The sequence below is a fragment of the Labrus mixtus genome, chromosome 10 (assembly GCF_963584025.1).
Source record: "Labrus mixtus chromosome 10, fLabMix1.1, whole genome shotgun sequence".
NCBI lineage: Eukaryota > Metazoa > Chordata > Actinopteri > Labriformes > Labridae > Labrus > Labrus mixtus.
The window spans coordinates 20,937,898-20,955,091 of NC_083621.1; the positions used below are offsets into that span (position 1 = coordinate 20,937,898).

At 40.0% G+C, this 17,194-nt stretch overlaps 2 protein-coding genes across 3 annotated transcripts in view; both read left to right on the forward strand.

Annotated features, from left to right (window-relative positions):
* The window catches only part of anxa6 (annexin A6), a 165,893-nt gene that overhangs the window by 32,481 nt on the left and 116,218 nt on the right, over positions 1-17,194 (forward strand). The gene's annotated exons all lie outside the window — the stretch shown is intronic.
* Positions 1,477-11,589, forward strand: dctn4 (dynactin 4). 2 transcript variants are annotated; one of them, XM_061048716.1, is made up of 14 exons: positions 1,477-1,659; positions 2,357-2,427; positions 2,554-2,732; positions 2,961-3,004; positions 3,498-3,605; positions 5,114-5,134; positions 5,705-5,778; positions 6,488-6,600; positions 6,693-6,802; positions 6,900-6,973; positions 7,428-7,482; positions 7,701-7,808; positions 9,953-10,050; positions 10,279-11,589. In XM_061048716.1, exons 1-14 carry the CDS (start codon positions 1,525-1,527, stop codon positions 10,496-10,498), a joined length of 1,410 nt encoding a protein of 469 aa, XP_060904699.1. In that variant the 5' UTR covers positions 1,477-1,524; the 3' UTR covers positions 10,499-11,589. The 2 variants fall into 2 exon arrangements, with proteins under 2 accessions (XP_060904699.1, XP_060904700.1); XM_061048717.1 differs by lacking the exon at positions 5,114-5,134.

Consider the following 17,194-nt stretch of genomic DNA (forward strand, 5'->3'; position numbering starts at 1 on the left):
TCAATGTTGTCCTATTTTTTATGTTTAATTTATTTTTTATTGTCCATTGACAAAGCACATGCCAAGTTTCAAATTTGCTTCAATTTCCCATTCTCACTTTAGTTCACCTCTGGATTAGAGAATGCTTCTCTAAAAGTGTTTGAAAAAGTAAAATATATAGTATTAAATATTAAATATAGCCTATTTTATATTATATAGTAATATAGTCTATACAAAAGAAAAATAGACACACATTTGTTTTGATCTAAAGCCCGACACCAGATCTATGGGCCTCTGCTGTGACAAACTCAAATGTTGGTTCATTGAAGAGTTTTCAGCTGAAATAAGTCTGGTCTCTGCATGGATGGATTATGGACAAGGTCAAGGAGTAAGCAGCTCTCGAATTGTAGTCTTTGGTTCATATTGGAAGACATAGTTGTATGCTAAATGGAGCTCAGCGTAAGTTCAGACAGGAAGACTGGTTATATTCTTTCACACATTCATTCATCCTTTCACTTCAACCTAAACTACTTCCTCTGTCTACCTTCTCTGGTGATCAGCTCATAATGGGCGTTCATTCTTTAAGTAATTAACCAACCAGATTCTCCTGCTGTCTGCTTCACTACCCTTCCGAGTACATGAAGTCGTCACGATGGAGACTTTGTACATTCAAATCTAAATTGTTGCACATTTATTGTTAAATAAATAATTGTTAATTCTCAATTAAGTCTCTCCTGATTGAAATGCTTTCTAAAGACTTTAGCCACTATAAACCATACCAGTAGGCCTACAGTATGCATCTTGAAAAACATGCAAAATACTTGAGAGTGATCCTATTGAAACAAATAAATGAATTATAATGTGGTAGGCCTACTGATACCATTTCCCAATAGCCTCAATTTAAAAAAAACCTTCTATTCCCCTACATTGAAGGGTCCTTTCTAAATCGGCTAGTTCTTTGTGTGTTTGATTAGAGAGACAAATTGATCATCTACTTCAGTGGTTCTCAAAGTGGGGGTCGGGACCCCAAGGTGGGTCGCGAGATGCCTTCCATAAAACATTAAAAATCATTTAAAAGTGCATAAATATATCTTTTTACCATTTTTGTAAATATACAAAAAGTAGTCCAATGTCATATAAGACAGTATCATTAAGTGAAATGAAATGTTTAATTCTTTTAGGCTGTTGTACTATTTTGTGTTACTAGTTTTTGGATAGGTTTATTAGTGTGTGCGTGGCTGTCGCTATGTTATATACCTAACTAACCACCTTAAAGAACAGTGGGGGGTCCCCAGTTTCTGTCACCCTTATTTTGAGGGTCACGACCTGAAAAGTTTGGGAACCCCTGATCTACTTGATCCTGATTTAACTGGTGCATGTAGGCCTAGACTTCTGAATCTGTATCCACAGACTTCAAATAAACCATGGGAGTGAGGTTGCAGTTTCACTTGTAACCACGCGAGGTCGACATTGAGCCTGTGTGTGTCGTCAGATGATTACTAAGCAGAGCTCAGTGTGGACTGAAGTGGACTGAAGTGGTCCGGGATGGCGTCTCTTCTGCAGCCGGACAGAGTCGTCTATCTGGTCCGCGGGGAGAAAAGGATCAGAGCCCCTTTATCTCAACTTTATTTCTGTCGCTACTGTAGTGAGCTACGATCTCTAGAATGTGTGTCTCACGAGGTACGTAGATTTCTTCTCTTCATATAATATGAAATGCTAGATGTTAGCTCAATTTAGCCAGCATCTACTTTGTTGTTAGCCGGTCTGCTCGCAGCTTTGACAGGTAGGCGGGAGTAGTGAAAGCACCTCGTGCGTTGTATGGCCAGGCCGCTTGTCAATCAAATGTTTTTCCAGATGTCTCACCATCTCATTGGCTGAAAGCGACGTTTACTTCCGCTGGAGCTGGACTTAGTATTATGGCTAACGGAGCTAAAATGGGCGAAGAAGCTAGGTAGCATTGCTATTCTTTGAGTTTAACGTACTGATTAAGCTCTTAAAAACATTATGGCAGCCAAATCACACAATTAAAAAGTATTTGTTACTTCCTAAATCCACCCGAATGAACGTGTACAATGTAAAAGCCCTGGTTGTGAACGTGGCTCACAGTTGTGGACACCACACCCTGGTGATGTAGATATTTAATCAAATGTCATTTCTGGTTTATAGTCAGTGCCCTTCTTGTCATTTCTGACTCTTTCTAACAAACAAACCTATCAAGTTGCCCCCTCTAATTAAAAATCCCATCTCCGTCATCTGCGCAGATTTGTACTATCTGCAGGCTACTTGTGAATAATCAAGTAAGAAGCTGATGTTACATAACTAATAAATAAATGTTCAATAACTCCCTGTGTACCTTTTGTCTGTGTCTGGTGATCAGGTGGATTCACACTATTGCCCCAGTTGTCTGGAGAACATGCCTTCTGCAGAGGCTAAGCTGAAAAAGAACAGGTGAGACAGAAATGCAAATGCATGGAGAAACCTACCTGTCTGGTATCTTTACCTACATCAGATCAATCATATTATCAGATTTATTTCCTTTACATTAATTCTGTTTTTTTCTGTGCTTCACGATAGATGTGCCAATTGTTTCGACTGCCCGTGTTGCATGCACACTCTGTCTACTCGAGCCACAAACATCCCAGCTCCTCTGCCTGATGATCCTACCAAGACGGCCATGAAGAAGGCCTATTATTTGGCCTGCGGCTTCTGTCGCTGGACTTCGAGGGATGTAGGAATGGCTGACAAATCAGTTGGTGGGTGTTCATATAGCAAAGATGCACACGTTAGTCGCCATACCTCAAAAAGTTTTCAATTCAAATAATAGTAAGAAGCATTAAAGGTACTTAAATGTGCAATGTGTACAAGTCCAGCTGTAGGTATATTATTTGTCTGTAATTTAGCTATCTATCTTTTATCTACTCTGTGATTGTTCCCTTTGGCTGTCTTAAGTCTCATGTTTTTGTTCATTTTGCTCACTGCAGCAAGCGGTGGATGGCAGGAGCCAGAGAACCCTCATACTCAGCGGGTAAGTTTCCCCCTGTGGTCATTGATGTGTTCTCGAGTTGCTCACATGTTTCCTCATCACACATGACTTTATTTTGAATAGAAGTGTCTCTGAGTAAGTCACACCCACACTTAGCCAGCCCACGGCCAAAGCAAACATAATGTTTGCTTCTAGTGTAAGGACACACATTTACTTCAAATAGAATCATAAATACACCCTTAACATTAAAAGAAAACTCAGATTTAAGCAGATTATGTGTATTTTGTGCACCTTGTATTTAAACCTTTAGTTACTGTACCAAATAATTGTACTTTATTTGACTTTACTCTGTTTGAAAAGTGAAAACAAATGTTCTTCTGAGAGAAGGCCTTCATGTTTTTACCTGTGATACCCTTATTGTACAATAAATTACATTTACTCTTAAAAAGTATTTATGTGGGATCTTAGGTTACCTCGGCCAATTCTTTATCACTCATGTTTGATGAACGTTCTCTGGATGACATTTTTGTTACAGATCAACAAGCTGATCGAGTATTACCAGCAGCTGGCTCACAGAGAGAAACAGGAGAGAGACAGGAAGAAGCTGGCCAGGAGGAGACAGTGCATGCCTCTGGCGTTCTCGGTACACCACTCTCTCTCTCTCTCTCTCTCTCTTTTTCTCTCTGTCTCTTTCTCTCTGTCTCTCTCTCCCTGTCTCTTTCTCTCTCTTTCTTTCTCTCTGTCTCTCTTTCTCCCTGTCTCTTTCTCTCTGTCTCTTTCTCTCTGTCTCTCTTTCTCCCTGTCTCTTTCTCTCTGTCTCTTTCTCTCTCTCTTTTTCCCTCTGTCTCTTTCTCTCTCTCTTTTTCCCTCTGTCTCTTTCTCTCTGTCTCTTTCTCTCTCTCTTTTTCCCTCTGTCTCTTTCTCTCTCTCTTTTTCCCTCTGTCTCTTTCTCTCTGTCTCTTTCTCTCTGTCTTGTTCTCTCTCTCTCTCTGTTTTTCTCTCTGTCTCTCTCTCTCTCCCCCCCCCCTCTCTCTCTCTCTCTCCCCCCCCCTCTCTCTCTCTCTGAACCCAATTCTACTTTTGCAGTGATATCTTCTTTAACCTTTTGAAATGTGAATGTCACTTTAATTTTCTTACAAAATGTGCAGGTACTGTTAGAAAGAACAAGCAAGAACAAACCGTTATATGCATTAAATATATTCTTATACATCAAAGGTTCAAACCTCAAAATATTTGCCAATAGATAACTCACTGTGCCATAGAGCAGTGGTTCTCAACTGGTCTAGCCTAAAGACTCACCGCCAACTCCTTCATGAAAATCGTGACCCACATTTCTGATTTTCTTTCAACCAATCACATTTATTGAATGAAAAACAGTTTGGACCTCAGATGTTACGAAACAAAAACACAAGTTTTCAAAGGGCTTGATAGACTTTTTGACACTTTGTTTCCCCACTCACATGTCCGCGACCCACTGAAAATGGCTCCGCGGCCCACTTTTGGGTCCCCACCCAAGAGTTGAGAACCACTGCCATAGAGGATAGTCTATGATAAGCCATCTTATTAGCACATCAGAATGGAGCATTTGGCTGTAACAGCTGCTGTTGTGTTTGGATGGAGTGGAAGTTTGTTTTTCACAGTTTATGTATGATCCGTTTGGATCCACAGATCGATGTAGAATTTGTAGACATGGTGTAAAATGAATGTTCTTCTGCTAAATCCCTGCACAGCTTCTCCGTTAATACAGAGCAGCGTTTAAGTGGTGCCGTGTAGACCAACTGTACAAATAGGAAGACATTTCAGTCTCTTTTTTTTTTTTAATATACACTGCTCCAAAAGGCAGGGAACAATTCCAAATGCACCACATGGTTTTCATGCCTCCTGAGCTCTTTGGCACATGTTTTAACGTCCTACATTATCTGTTTTACAATAATTAACACCTAATACTGCAAAACTTCTTTCCTAATGTGTATTGAAACCATTTAAAACAACTTGTACTGTTGTTTGCTGTTACTGATGCATTTCTGTTGCTGTTGCATGTCACCAAATGCCACTAATGTTTGCTAAATTGCTTTGGTTTTTCACCTGGTTCTTTGTTCTCTCTTTTTTTCTTTGCTTATGCACTCTGATATTTTGGTTTTTACCCCCCAGCAACACACTATTCATGTGGTGGTGAGTTGTACTTTTTCACAACTTGGGTCGTCTCATCTTTACAGTAGCACTGTCCTTTCCTGTATCTCTGTTCCTTTCTGATCTCTTACTCAGTGACCTCACAGATCACATGAATGTCTCCTTGGGTTAAAGAGAGATCCACATAATGGGAGCCTTTTTGCTGGTTAGAGCGAGAGAGGGGGAAAAAAAGAAGACTTTGTTAAAGTCTCTGTCACCAGATCTAAACATGTTTCATACTAACTGAGTTCTGACCTTCAGTCTATCAGAAATGATCCTCACACTATCCTGTGCAGGAAGGCTCCTGTTAGTGTCTCTTACCACAACACATATTGAACTGTTTTTGTTTGTGGTTATTTGGCTAATTTACTTTTTTATTCATTAAAATATCATTCTGTGCTTTTTTTTTTGTCATTAGCTTTCAAAGATTCCCCTTTTGGGTTTAGGTCTTGTGTTTAACTTAGTGCTTTAGTAAATGGTTGTAGATTCATTGAATAAAGTGTCTTGATTCCTCTTTGATTTTCAGCTTGCAGACTGCTTTAACTTGTGCTTTTTCCCCTTAAACTAACTCAGGAAAAATATGGTCTTGGGACCAGACTGCAGAGGCAGAGGTCTGGAGCGCCCATATCAAACCTGGCTGGCCTCTCGTGAGTGATCTCTTCTTCATAAATTAAGAATAACGTGTAAATGTGACTTCATGCTCCGCACATTTGATCCCTTTTGTTTAAAGCTTAGATAAAAACCTTATGAGTGTCCATGTTTCAGTCAAGTACACAATGTGAATATATATAGTACTGGTGACTAAACTTTATAGATTTCTATCTTTGAACCGTCATTGTTTTGATTTCAGTGTGAAACTTTGCTTCAAATATAAAGTTAATCAATCAATGTGAACGGTTTTCATTAATACATTTTCACAGTTAAGAGTGAGAGCATTTTTTTATATATATATATCACACCACTGAAAATCGAGGCAGACAAAAGGCGCTGTAATGACAAAGTCTGCAGATCAATCCAGGAGAAAAAGAAACTTAAAGGTTGGTTGTCTGCAAAGTCTTAAACCTCTTAAAGCTGCAGACACACAGATAACCCACCATAAGTATTTTGTAATCTGTTTGCAAGACGTTCACAACCAAGAAAGTACAAATTCAGTGTAAATCATCAGTTTTTTTTATTTGGAAACACTAGGTGTCAGTGTTACTGAGCTAAAGCTTCCAAAACCATCCGGACTCTTAAAAAAAAGTGTTTTCAGTTCTGTAAGAATAGCCTGCAGTGTAAACCTTCAGTTAATGTATAATACCATCATTATTAGGGATCACACAGATTGTTGAAAACAGGATTTGTGTCATTCACTAGCCTTAAGGAGGGTGAGGACCAGAAGGAGATCAGCATTGAACCTGCCCCTGCCCTTGATGAAGTGGAACCACTGCCTGAGGATTGTTACACCAGACCCATCAGCTTACCCGAGGGTAAAAGTTTAATTGGGTATTTAAAACAATGTTGATCATTTTGTCTGTCTAATTGAGGTAAAAGTTTGTATACATTTTGCTGTTTCTTGTAGTGACCACACTGCGCCAGCGGCTGCTGCAGCCTGACTTCCAGCCTGCGGGGGCGTCTCAGCTCCACCCCAGACACAAACACCTCCTGATGAAGCGCTCACTGCGCTGTAGGGTCAGTACTGCTATGGGGTTTACTGTCCTCTAATCCAAAGTTGTTGTTTTTGTGTGAATCGCCTTTCAGATGACTTTCGTCTTTAATCCTCCCACAGAAATGTGAGCACAACTTGAGCAAGCCAGAGTTTAATCCCACTTCAATCAAGTTCAAGATTCAGCTGGTGGCTGTGTGAGTATTTGTCATCACATTCTGTCCCAAACATGTGTTCTCAAATTGATCTTGATCTTTATTTAATTGATTAATAATACAAATCGGCCTGAAGGCTGACATAGTTTAATGAGATTAAGATCCCAAAGTTTAATTTTAGCAAAGTGCAATTATAAGCACATGTTCAGGAAATTATTCACGCAGAAGAGGCTTAGTCTTCTTGTTATTTAAAAATGCTCTTCTGGAGGTTCAGCTGCTTCTCTTGTTTTGGGGCCGTTTCAGTCCACTCTCTTTAAAATGGCGTGCTTGATGATGCCGTCAGGGGTTCATGGTTTGTGAATGTTGTAACCTTTAAATTGAACTAAGAGAATCTCACAACTTTTGTTGATGGTTGTTTCAAGCTGTGTGAATACTGTCATTGTGTTTGGAGTGTTTCAGTTGATTGACATGTGGTCTCTGTGTGTTCACTTCACAGGAGTTACATCCCCGAAGTGAGAATTATGTCAATTCCAAATCTCCGGTTCATGAAGGTCAGTCTGCGCAGGCTTTGGCATTCTCAAAATATCTTCAGCATGTTTGATTTGTTCTGTTTATAACCTTTAACAATCTGTTTACAAATTGAATTACTAAGGTTAGACTAATAAGATCAGAGCTGCACTGCTTTTCTTTGTGTGTGTGTGGACTAAAACCCCACCCAAAGATCCTCTGTGTTTACATGTGATCTTTTTCCTCCTTTGGGTCTGTTTAGGAGAGTCAGGTGCTGCTGACGCTGACCAACCCCGTGGAGAATATCACCCACGTCACACTGGCTGCTTGTGAGGAGGAAGATCCTGATGAAATCAACAGCACTGCTAAGGTACAGTCTCTTTTATACAGTATACATATATGATATTATAACATGTGAAACAGTTGGCATCGTTGTAAAAAGAAAACAAGTATTTGTGCAACAATGTCTACTTGAATCAGGTATTATTCCTGTGTCATAAATACAACCACACAACGACATAATGATTCATTCATTCATTCAGTCATTCATAGTGTTAATACTGCTTTTTGTTCTTCATACTAGGATTACAAGATGCTCTATGCCTGTTTGAAGTTGCGTTATTTAAACACGAGTAATGAATAAATATATTTCATCATACACTAATTGGGCAGTTTATGGGCAGTATATAAATATTTTGAGGTTTGAGGGGTCTCTCGCTCTCTCTCTCTCTCTCTCTCAGAACAATCCAGTAATGAATTTACACCCAGCCAGAAAAGAAAGATATTTGCACTCGGTTTTTTGATGAGTAGCAAAGAGGCGAGAGGTGCTTTGACTCTGAAACATGTTAATAAAAAGATCAGTTGTCTGCTGATCACAGTTGTTACACCATGTCATGGACGTGCATGTTGGGGTTGTGTGTATTTGGGACTTTCTCTGTCCCACATGAATGCCCCACATCAATGAAAGGAGCTTTGACTGCTGAAAGGAGCATCACAGCTTCAATACTGAATTCTAGATGTGGGTACAGTCACAGATTGTGGCTGTTGTTTACCACCTGTCTTTTCCTGAATATTTCATATTCTTTTCAAACGGTATTCCTGCACTCTTGCCAGCCCGCTTGAGACAGCGCAGGTTGGCGAAGCTCCTTTTATACAGCATGCTCCTTATGGAATAGGTAGCCTTGTCATCATCTCATATGCACAGCAGTTGTGTCCCATTTTTACCTCCATCTGTCTGCTGTCACACGCACAGCTAAGAGTGCTCCCGTGGTAAATGGTCTGTCGAGCTGCCTGTTGCCAGCAGCCGCTGCGAGGCTCTCGGAGACTGCAGGCTGTTTGTCTTGGCCTCTTTAATGATGAAGTCATGGGCCAGGCAGGGTAAGAAAGAGCTCCTGGCAAAAAAAACAGAGCATCTTCATGACCCATTTCCGTCCACGTTAAGGCCAAACTGAGAGTGTGTGGTCCTGTCATTCTGCTTGATCTGATATTCAAACACACTGGAGGGCATTGTGAGCCAATGAGTGCCATGCTTGGTTGATTTCATCAACTGGCTTTTTCCTAGGACAGCTTAGTGTAACTCTTACAAATGTATCTTACATTTTATCTGAAAAGTCAACTTACTGATGACTTCAGTGTTTAATTGACCTCTTAAAGATCTTTGAGGAGGTTTAGCTGCCGATGTAACAGAATGAATTTGATACTGTTGCCTGTATGACTCAATAAAAAGCAAACAACAACAACAGGGAGAATATTAAGTATATTTACATTTTTAAAAAAATCTGAAACAACCTTTGTTTCAATATCAGTTATTCATAGTAGTTTTTTTTTTTTTACTTGAATCAATCAATCAATCAATCAATCAATCAATCAATCTCTATTTGTATAGCACCAACTCATAACAAATGTTATCTCAAGACACTTTTCAAAAAGCAGGTAAAACACCGTACTCATTGTTATATTATCTACAAAAACCCAACGTTAATCCGTCATAAGCACAGCACTAAGCAAGCCGTATGACACTTTTCACCAGAATACAAGACTTATGCATGTACAGGACAAGATCAGCAAAGAGATAACATGAACCACTTGGGCCACAGGAGGCAGCGAGTTGGACATAAACCTTGAGTTCCTCACAGTAGCTTAAAATACGACTGACTTGTCTCCTGAGCACTGCGAACATGGAGAAGAATATTCAACCTTGATTGTATTTCCAAATGAGCTGCAATAACTAAAAATGGTGACTTCCTTTAAACACCTTAGACTGTGATTTAAAATGAGCACCGTAAAACTTTCAGCCTTCAGCCGATAAATATAAAAAAAACCCAGCAATCTAGTGACTCATTCTGCACAGTGAAGGTCAAACATCCAGGAGAACTGTCAGTAAGCAAAACACATCTTTCAGTTTTATTTTTCTTTACAAAACCTGTACAGTAAATCGACATAAACAGAGAACGTGTGAGGTTTAAATGTGATAGTATTAAAAAGTCACTGAATGCTTTGAATGTTTTATTCTAGGTAATGGTACCAAGCAAGGAGCTGGTCTTGGCAGGAAAGGATGCTGCTGCCGAGTATGATGAACTGGCTGAACCTCAGGACTTCCAAGATGACCCAGAGTAAGCTAATACACACACACACACACACACACACACACACACACACACACACACACACACACACACACACACACACACACACACACACACACACACACACACACACACACACACACACACACACACACACACACACACACACACACACACACACACACGGACACACAAAAACACGACTTTAAAGTGTGAGCTGAATCTTTACCTGGCCTCCTCTGTCTTTTTCCACAGTGTTGTTGCCTTTAGGAAATCCAACAAGATTGGTTTCTTCATCAAAGTGATCCCTCAGAAAGAAGAGGACGGGGATGTCACTGTTTCATTCAAGATCAGACACGACTTCCGCAACCTCGCAGCTCCCATCAAGCCGAGCGAGGAGGGCGGAGACACCCCCGCAGAGGCCATCTGGCTCACCCACCACGTAGAGCTGAGCCTGGGGCCGCTCGCCCCCTGAACATGAATACTCTGTTAACCATCAAACAGTCCTAGTGTCGGGTTCTTTGAAATACTTTCTTTAAAAGATGTGATTTAAAAATGACTTCTGATTCTGCTTATTGATATGTAAGGACGGTAAGAGATCTAAACTGTTGTTTCTCAGTTTTGTTGTTGTTGTGTAAGTTAAAGTTGTATCAACAGATTCATTACAGAACATTCATTGATTGTATTGCATAGTCTTTGAAACTTAAGAACACAGGCTGACTGCTGAATGCCTGAAACGTTTAACTTTGCTGAACAATTTCTTTTTATTGTCTGTTCTTATTGCAATATCCAAACATGCACATATACTACATTCACCATATCATACTTAGCTTTAACACTGAACCACTTTTACTGGGATGTTCCTGACAGGAAACATCCTTCTTGTATAGTGATAAATATTGGGTATCTCTCAAATTCATTTGTTAAGAGTTGCTCGATGTCCATAAACAGCACAGTGTCTTTCCTAGCACTTAAGTGTTTCTTTTTTTTTGTCTTAGTAATTAGATGAGCTGTTGATTTTTGTGTGTGTGGGACTTAGTGGGAAAGTAATGCGTGATGAGCGTTTCCAATGAGCAGAATCAGAAATCATAACTGAGAACAATCCAAACTATTCCAACAGCAGCACACACCTGCGCTTTTAGCCGATGTATCCTTGTAAACATCCTTTCAAATCCTATTAACTCGCATGCTTCAACTGTCGTATATATTGCACACGTTAGACATCACGGTTACTGATCCTGTGCGGTTTTCATACCAGAAGGTGATTTTACTATTGTTTGAAGTCAAACAGTTATTCTTATCGGCACTATTTGAGAGGATGTAGAAGAGGCTCTGTAAAAAGCATAAAGTACAAAGTGTTCTTCATTTAAACCTACCGAGACACTACCATCATTTTCTAACTTAAATGTATTTTGTTTGGTAGAGTTCACTGACATCTCTGTCGGTGCATATTGAAGCTGCTGTCCTGTTTGGTCTCACATGTGTTAGTAAGTCGGAGCCTTGAAACAACAACAACAAACAAAGTTAATCCTCTGTACATGCTAATAAAATTATGTGATACTGCAACAGATCTCTTTGATTTTGTCCAGAAGTGAATCACACTTTGAGTCAGTTTGAGACTATTTTGACTCTGTGCTTCGTGAGCTACACCATCTCAGCACAGGGTGGCGCTACAGTCAAACAAGTTTTAGATGGCTGCATGGGAGAGAGCTCCAGGAAGACATATTGGAGCAAACAGGGACTTGCATCCTTTAGTGTGATCTTGAGTTACACCGCAAACAACATCTGATTATAAATGTGTTTAACTGAGGAGGCACAGCATACTCTGATCCAAACAGGAACACTTTATGATAATCCAAGAAAAGATGGAGTCTGGAGGGCTTTTTTCAATAATATGTTTCATGAGGATAACATGTCTACTTGTCAACATCAAGAAAATAAAAGATGACTTGTGTATTGTTTTGCATTTAACACATATCCGTCTGGGATGTTTTGCACACATGAGATAGTTTACTGCGTCTGTTAACGCATATCAGGTATGAGAGATCTGGCCCGTTGCAGCTGTCCAGTGAGGTTGCTCTGCTGTGTAAACAGACCCACTCTTCCTGAGCAATAAAGCCATGCTTTTCTTTTTATCCTCAGCAGATATAAACATCTCAGAAGAGTGGCCTATGGGAGAACCATAAATCAGCCCTAAAGATGAGGTAATAAAACACACATGGGGCGAGTCCGTGCCGCTGAAACAGCCCAGACTTCCACTGAAACCTCAGCTGATGAGAGCAAAAGCTGGTTTTCTGTGTACAAGCAGTGGTGGACTCTACCTGCACTCCCTGGGAGGCTGCTTTCCTGCTAGGAGTACCATAGTGTTATGTTATTGTTGGGCTTAGTATGAAATATGTGCAATGCTTTATAAAAACAGAAAAGACATTGATGGAAAATGACTGAATTGAATGTGGCTGTTTTTTAATTGCAGAAATGTTATAACAGAGTTATAAAAAGACCTTGAATGATCCCCAAATCTCCCATCTGGAGGAGAAATTCTGGATTCTTCTGGTCAGGATAATATTTTCCTGGATCAAGACTTGGATTATGATATACTCAGCAACAGCACACTCTTATTTGTAGAACCTCATACTGCAAACAGGACAAGAATTTGACCTGTGACCATGTTGTGGGGGATTATAAATTAATATCAGGGTGTTGCAGCAGCCTTGAGTAAGTTCAGGAGGGTTAAGAGAGGACTTTGGTGTCTCTACTTCTCTCTTCCTTCTGTTTTTATTTCCTCCTTTGAAAACTCACATCTTTATTTATAAAGACAGGCTCGGCCAGCCTTGACCAGATGAAACATTCCTCACTCAATTACAAGTCTGACTGCGCTCAGGACCTTTCCACAATTACGTCATGGCACAAACCACCAGTAACTCACCCACAGAGGAAGCATGACACAAGCAGGCAAACAGGGAATGGAGCTACACCTCAACAGAGGCAGTAAATTCGCTCTATTTAATGAGAAAATGGCAGCTGGTACCCTGCACAACTATTATTTCTCCCTGTATTACCCTCCTCAGTATGTAAGAATGAGAATAAAAGAGTCTTCTTGGAGGAGAGATATAGCGAATTGAATCCCCAAAGGAGACTCTAGTTTTCCTGCTGTTAGACCAGAATAGTTTGGACATTTCTGTACCTGGGAATGAGGAGCAGAAGAACAAAAGACCCAAGAGCTCTTTTTGTTCTCATCCACCTTTTTTAAGGTTTAGCTGTAAGCCTGAGGTGATCCCTGTGATTAATCGCCTCCTTCATTTTCTGCTCACCAGACCATCATCTGGTTAATTAGAGGTAATTGATGATGTCTACCCACATGAATCACTGTAGGCATGTGGGCCTCCTAAGCCAAACCTGTGAAACTTAAGCTTTTCAGGACCAAGAAAAAACGGCCTTTCTTTCCATGGTAGTCTTTTAGTCATCTTCTCTCCATCCTCCTCCATTTCCTCTCACATTCACTCTCCGTCTGCACTCATGTTGACTTTGGACAGCAGGTTGAAAAAGATCGCTCTGAGAAAACAGCTGACCCTCGACACCCCCTCTCAGCTGCAGTCAGAGCCGCAGACTTTAGCCCTCTGCTCTGTGCTTTCATTTATTATTTGCTCAATTGCTCACCGGGTGCATTACGTGTGTGAGGGCACAAGTGTGTCAGCACCCCGAGCTAAGGTGGGTGCAAAAGATTGGGGTCTCAGAGGGACCAAACACAATCTTCTGTTTGCACAAGAGCTTTTCCATTTAATGGAAAGATCAGAGTAGAGGTGAAATTAGACGATCAGGATAAATCCACTTTAGTGAAGGAAACAATACTCTAAAAGGAACAGTGGACATTTGAGGGAGCCTCCCTTACTGAACTCTGTACATTTCTCTCACATTGATTGCTTTCCAACTATTAAGAGAGAAATAATAAGTCAATTTTATTATTACCTGATCCATGCCTGCCCAAAGAGATAAAATGTTTGTCCAGTGTGAAGTCAGCGTTTAAATCCAATAATTCTTCAGACTGCAGACTGACATCCAGGCTATAGAAGCAGGGTGAAACTGTTGGATTGAAACGTTGGTTTCGTGCTGTGCAAACATTTTACCTTTTAAGGCAAAAAGAAGATGGGATGATGTAATCTGCTGCTGGAGAAGAGATGAAAGTATTGACTTCACCGATAGGGTTACTGTAATTCGAGTGTGGCGTGCTGTCGCCACAAAGGGGGTAACATTTGGGGAAATATGCAAATCTTCCAGAAGGAGGACTTTTTAAGATTAGACTTAATAATAATAATATAATAATAATAATAAATACTTATTACATGTTAATCAGTGCTTTTGTTGATATTTTAAATAAGCAATATGTCACTCTGACACCTAGTGTTTAAAATAAGTACAGCTGTCCAAATTCAAATCATTAGAGAGAGCTGTCTTCGCCCGCCCCCTCCTCCCTAGAGTTGATGTGCACACAGGTTGCCATGTTGCAGATACTGAAGCTTCAGTGATTAGCCAGCTCTACATCGGTTTTGAAACCTTTCTGTTCTTCTAACCTCTTTCCATTATTAAATAGCATCTCCAATATTTATCCTCGCTGTACCTCGTTTTTGGTCATGGAGCTTATAAAATAAAATCAGAGGCTTTTGAGGTCGCGTAGCATGTTTCCTTAATGTCTAATGATATAGAAAGGTCATTTTATGATTTAATTCAGTAAATATCTTACATATTGGACCTTTAAATAATGAAGCCCATTTAGCTTGTTCCCTCGTTTCCAGTCTTGATGGTGAAAATATGTTATTATATTTGAGTAGAGTTTTCAGGTATGTGTAACTACACTCGCTTATTTACATTTTTCAGAATGTTTTCCCTCACACCCTGTACTACACACTCTGTACTTTGAACTATTTACATTTTTAAAACATGCTAGTTACTCTAGCTTTGATGTATTTGAGAGAAATTCTTCATTTTGGTTTCAAGTATCTTCACACAGCATCTTCTGTGTGAAGTATCTGGAATTAAGAACATGTCTCTTTGCCACCTGTGATGGTGAAAGACTGAATCTATCTTCTCATGTAATGCTATGGAAGTAAGTGTGTTCCTCGTTTAAAATTCCACTGGCAAGTACACCAGTGTGTGGCTGAGTTGTTTTGACACCTTGAAGGTCAACACGAGCTTCAGCTTGACACTGTAGTCGAACCTAAGTTTGAATTTTCCAAAAGACTTTGGGATTCTTTGGGGGAAACAACTCCTGTATGAGAACATTCACACAGGAACACAAATGAAACTCAATGATTTGCTGATATCAGCAAACAGATCAAAGCTTCTTCTGACATTAAAAGGAGTGCTGCAATCTGACACAGCAACACTAAGATCTTTATTCAGCGATGCCCAGCACAAGATAATCCTCTGTGGTCTAAATATATTCTCTCAGACAAGGTCCATTAATTACTAAAATGAATTACATGCCCCAAAGAAATTTAGCCACACGCCGGCAATAATGCAAGTTCAATAAATAAAGGATTTCAATTAGTGCAACACTTGTAATAAAAGCACTATTGTTGTCGAATACAGTATAGCCAGAGGCTTCCTGAGCAGCTAAGCTCCATTAGGTCCGGCTGATAATGTGTGGATAGATGGTGAAGACGGAGGCGTCTCAGGGCGCACAGCCAAACCCAAAGAAGCCCAGCCGAACATGACCCACCACCACAGCAAAAACACAGTATATCCACATCATACACACACATACCAGCTCATATCACTGAGTGATAGTGACTGACTGAGTGACTGAGCCATGTCGTATTTCACCCAGGAGAGGCAAAGTTAAATCAATGTATGGAATCAATGAGAACTTCATTGGATTTACAGGGCACAAATATGAAATGTCAAACTGTAGATGTTAATTTCTTAGAGACTCTATCAGGGACACATTTCATTGACTAAGGACCATAAAAATCCTCTGCAGTAAACACTGGCTCTGACTGTTTGTGTCCCCCGTGAAACCAAAAGTTATCACTGACATATTAAAGTAGTCCAGACTTTGAATCTTTCCTGAGTGACAAATAAGTTTCAGAGCCTTAAATCCCATTTACATCTGGTATCAAAATGCTGACTCATTATCCAGATTGATCCAGTCCTTGCTTTGCATTAACACCTGTATTTTACTGCATTTGAATGATCCTTATTGAGATCTGATCTCTGTTCAACTGAAAACGATCAGAGGTCAGAGCAGAATTAAGAACTATATACAAATGCAAGGGTGTTTTGAGGCTTGTGTTTACGCCTACATGTGATCCCAACACACTGCCAGCCTCCCTCCTCCAAATAGTCAAGCTGATCACATTCCAATCACTCTTATTCTTAATCCTTTCTGCCACTACATAGGCACGCTACATGGACTTAGTTTTAGTTTTAAACTACTGTATACAAAAAAAACATCACGCAGAATGAAGAGACAAAGGCTGGTTTATATCTATCCTAGATCATTTCGACCTACATTGTAACAGCTAATATTTTTTTCAGCTTCCCATTCCCCTATCTCAAAGCAAATACTGACAAGCATATGTTTTGTGTTTTAGCTTATTACGTGCCGTAGTGCTGTATATATTTTTAGTTTTTTCCCCTCTCTATGCTCTGTGTGTTTTTGCTCTGCCTTCTCTCCTCTGCATCTGGTGATTGAGTTCACCTGATACCAATTGGCAATCAAGGTCCACAACATAAAAAGCAGGAGTGTGTGGGGGGGGGGGCAGGAGAGAGTGGTTCTTCGGAGATTGTATGTGTTGGAGCAGGAATTGTGCTTATGCCACTGGATGAAGGGTCTTTGTGGGTGTGGTGACATAGTGTTTTGTTGATTGTGATTTTGTGTTAGTGATAAATCTAATCAAGGTTTTTCAGTGATTTTCAGTTCATGTTCTGGTTATTTAGAGCAATCTGTTCACTGCAAACAAAGCTAACCAGTAAATGCTAGCTCTCCCAGGCTAATATTTTGCCAGTAAAGGGCTGTTAACTATTAATAATTCTCTTATTTTAGCTAAAATTTTTTCTTCTTATAGAGCAACTACATTGCTGTACTTCTTTTAAGATCTGAGAGATTACGTCGTACTTGAAGCCATGGGGATACTTTGTTTCTTTTGGCATGAAGGGTGATATAGCTGATTTC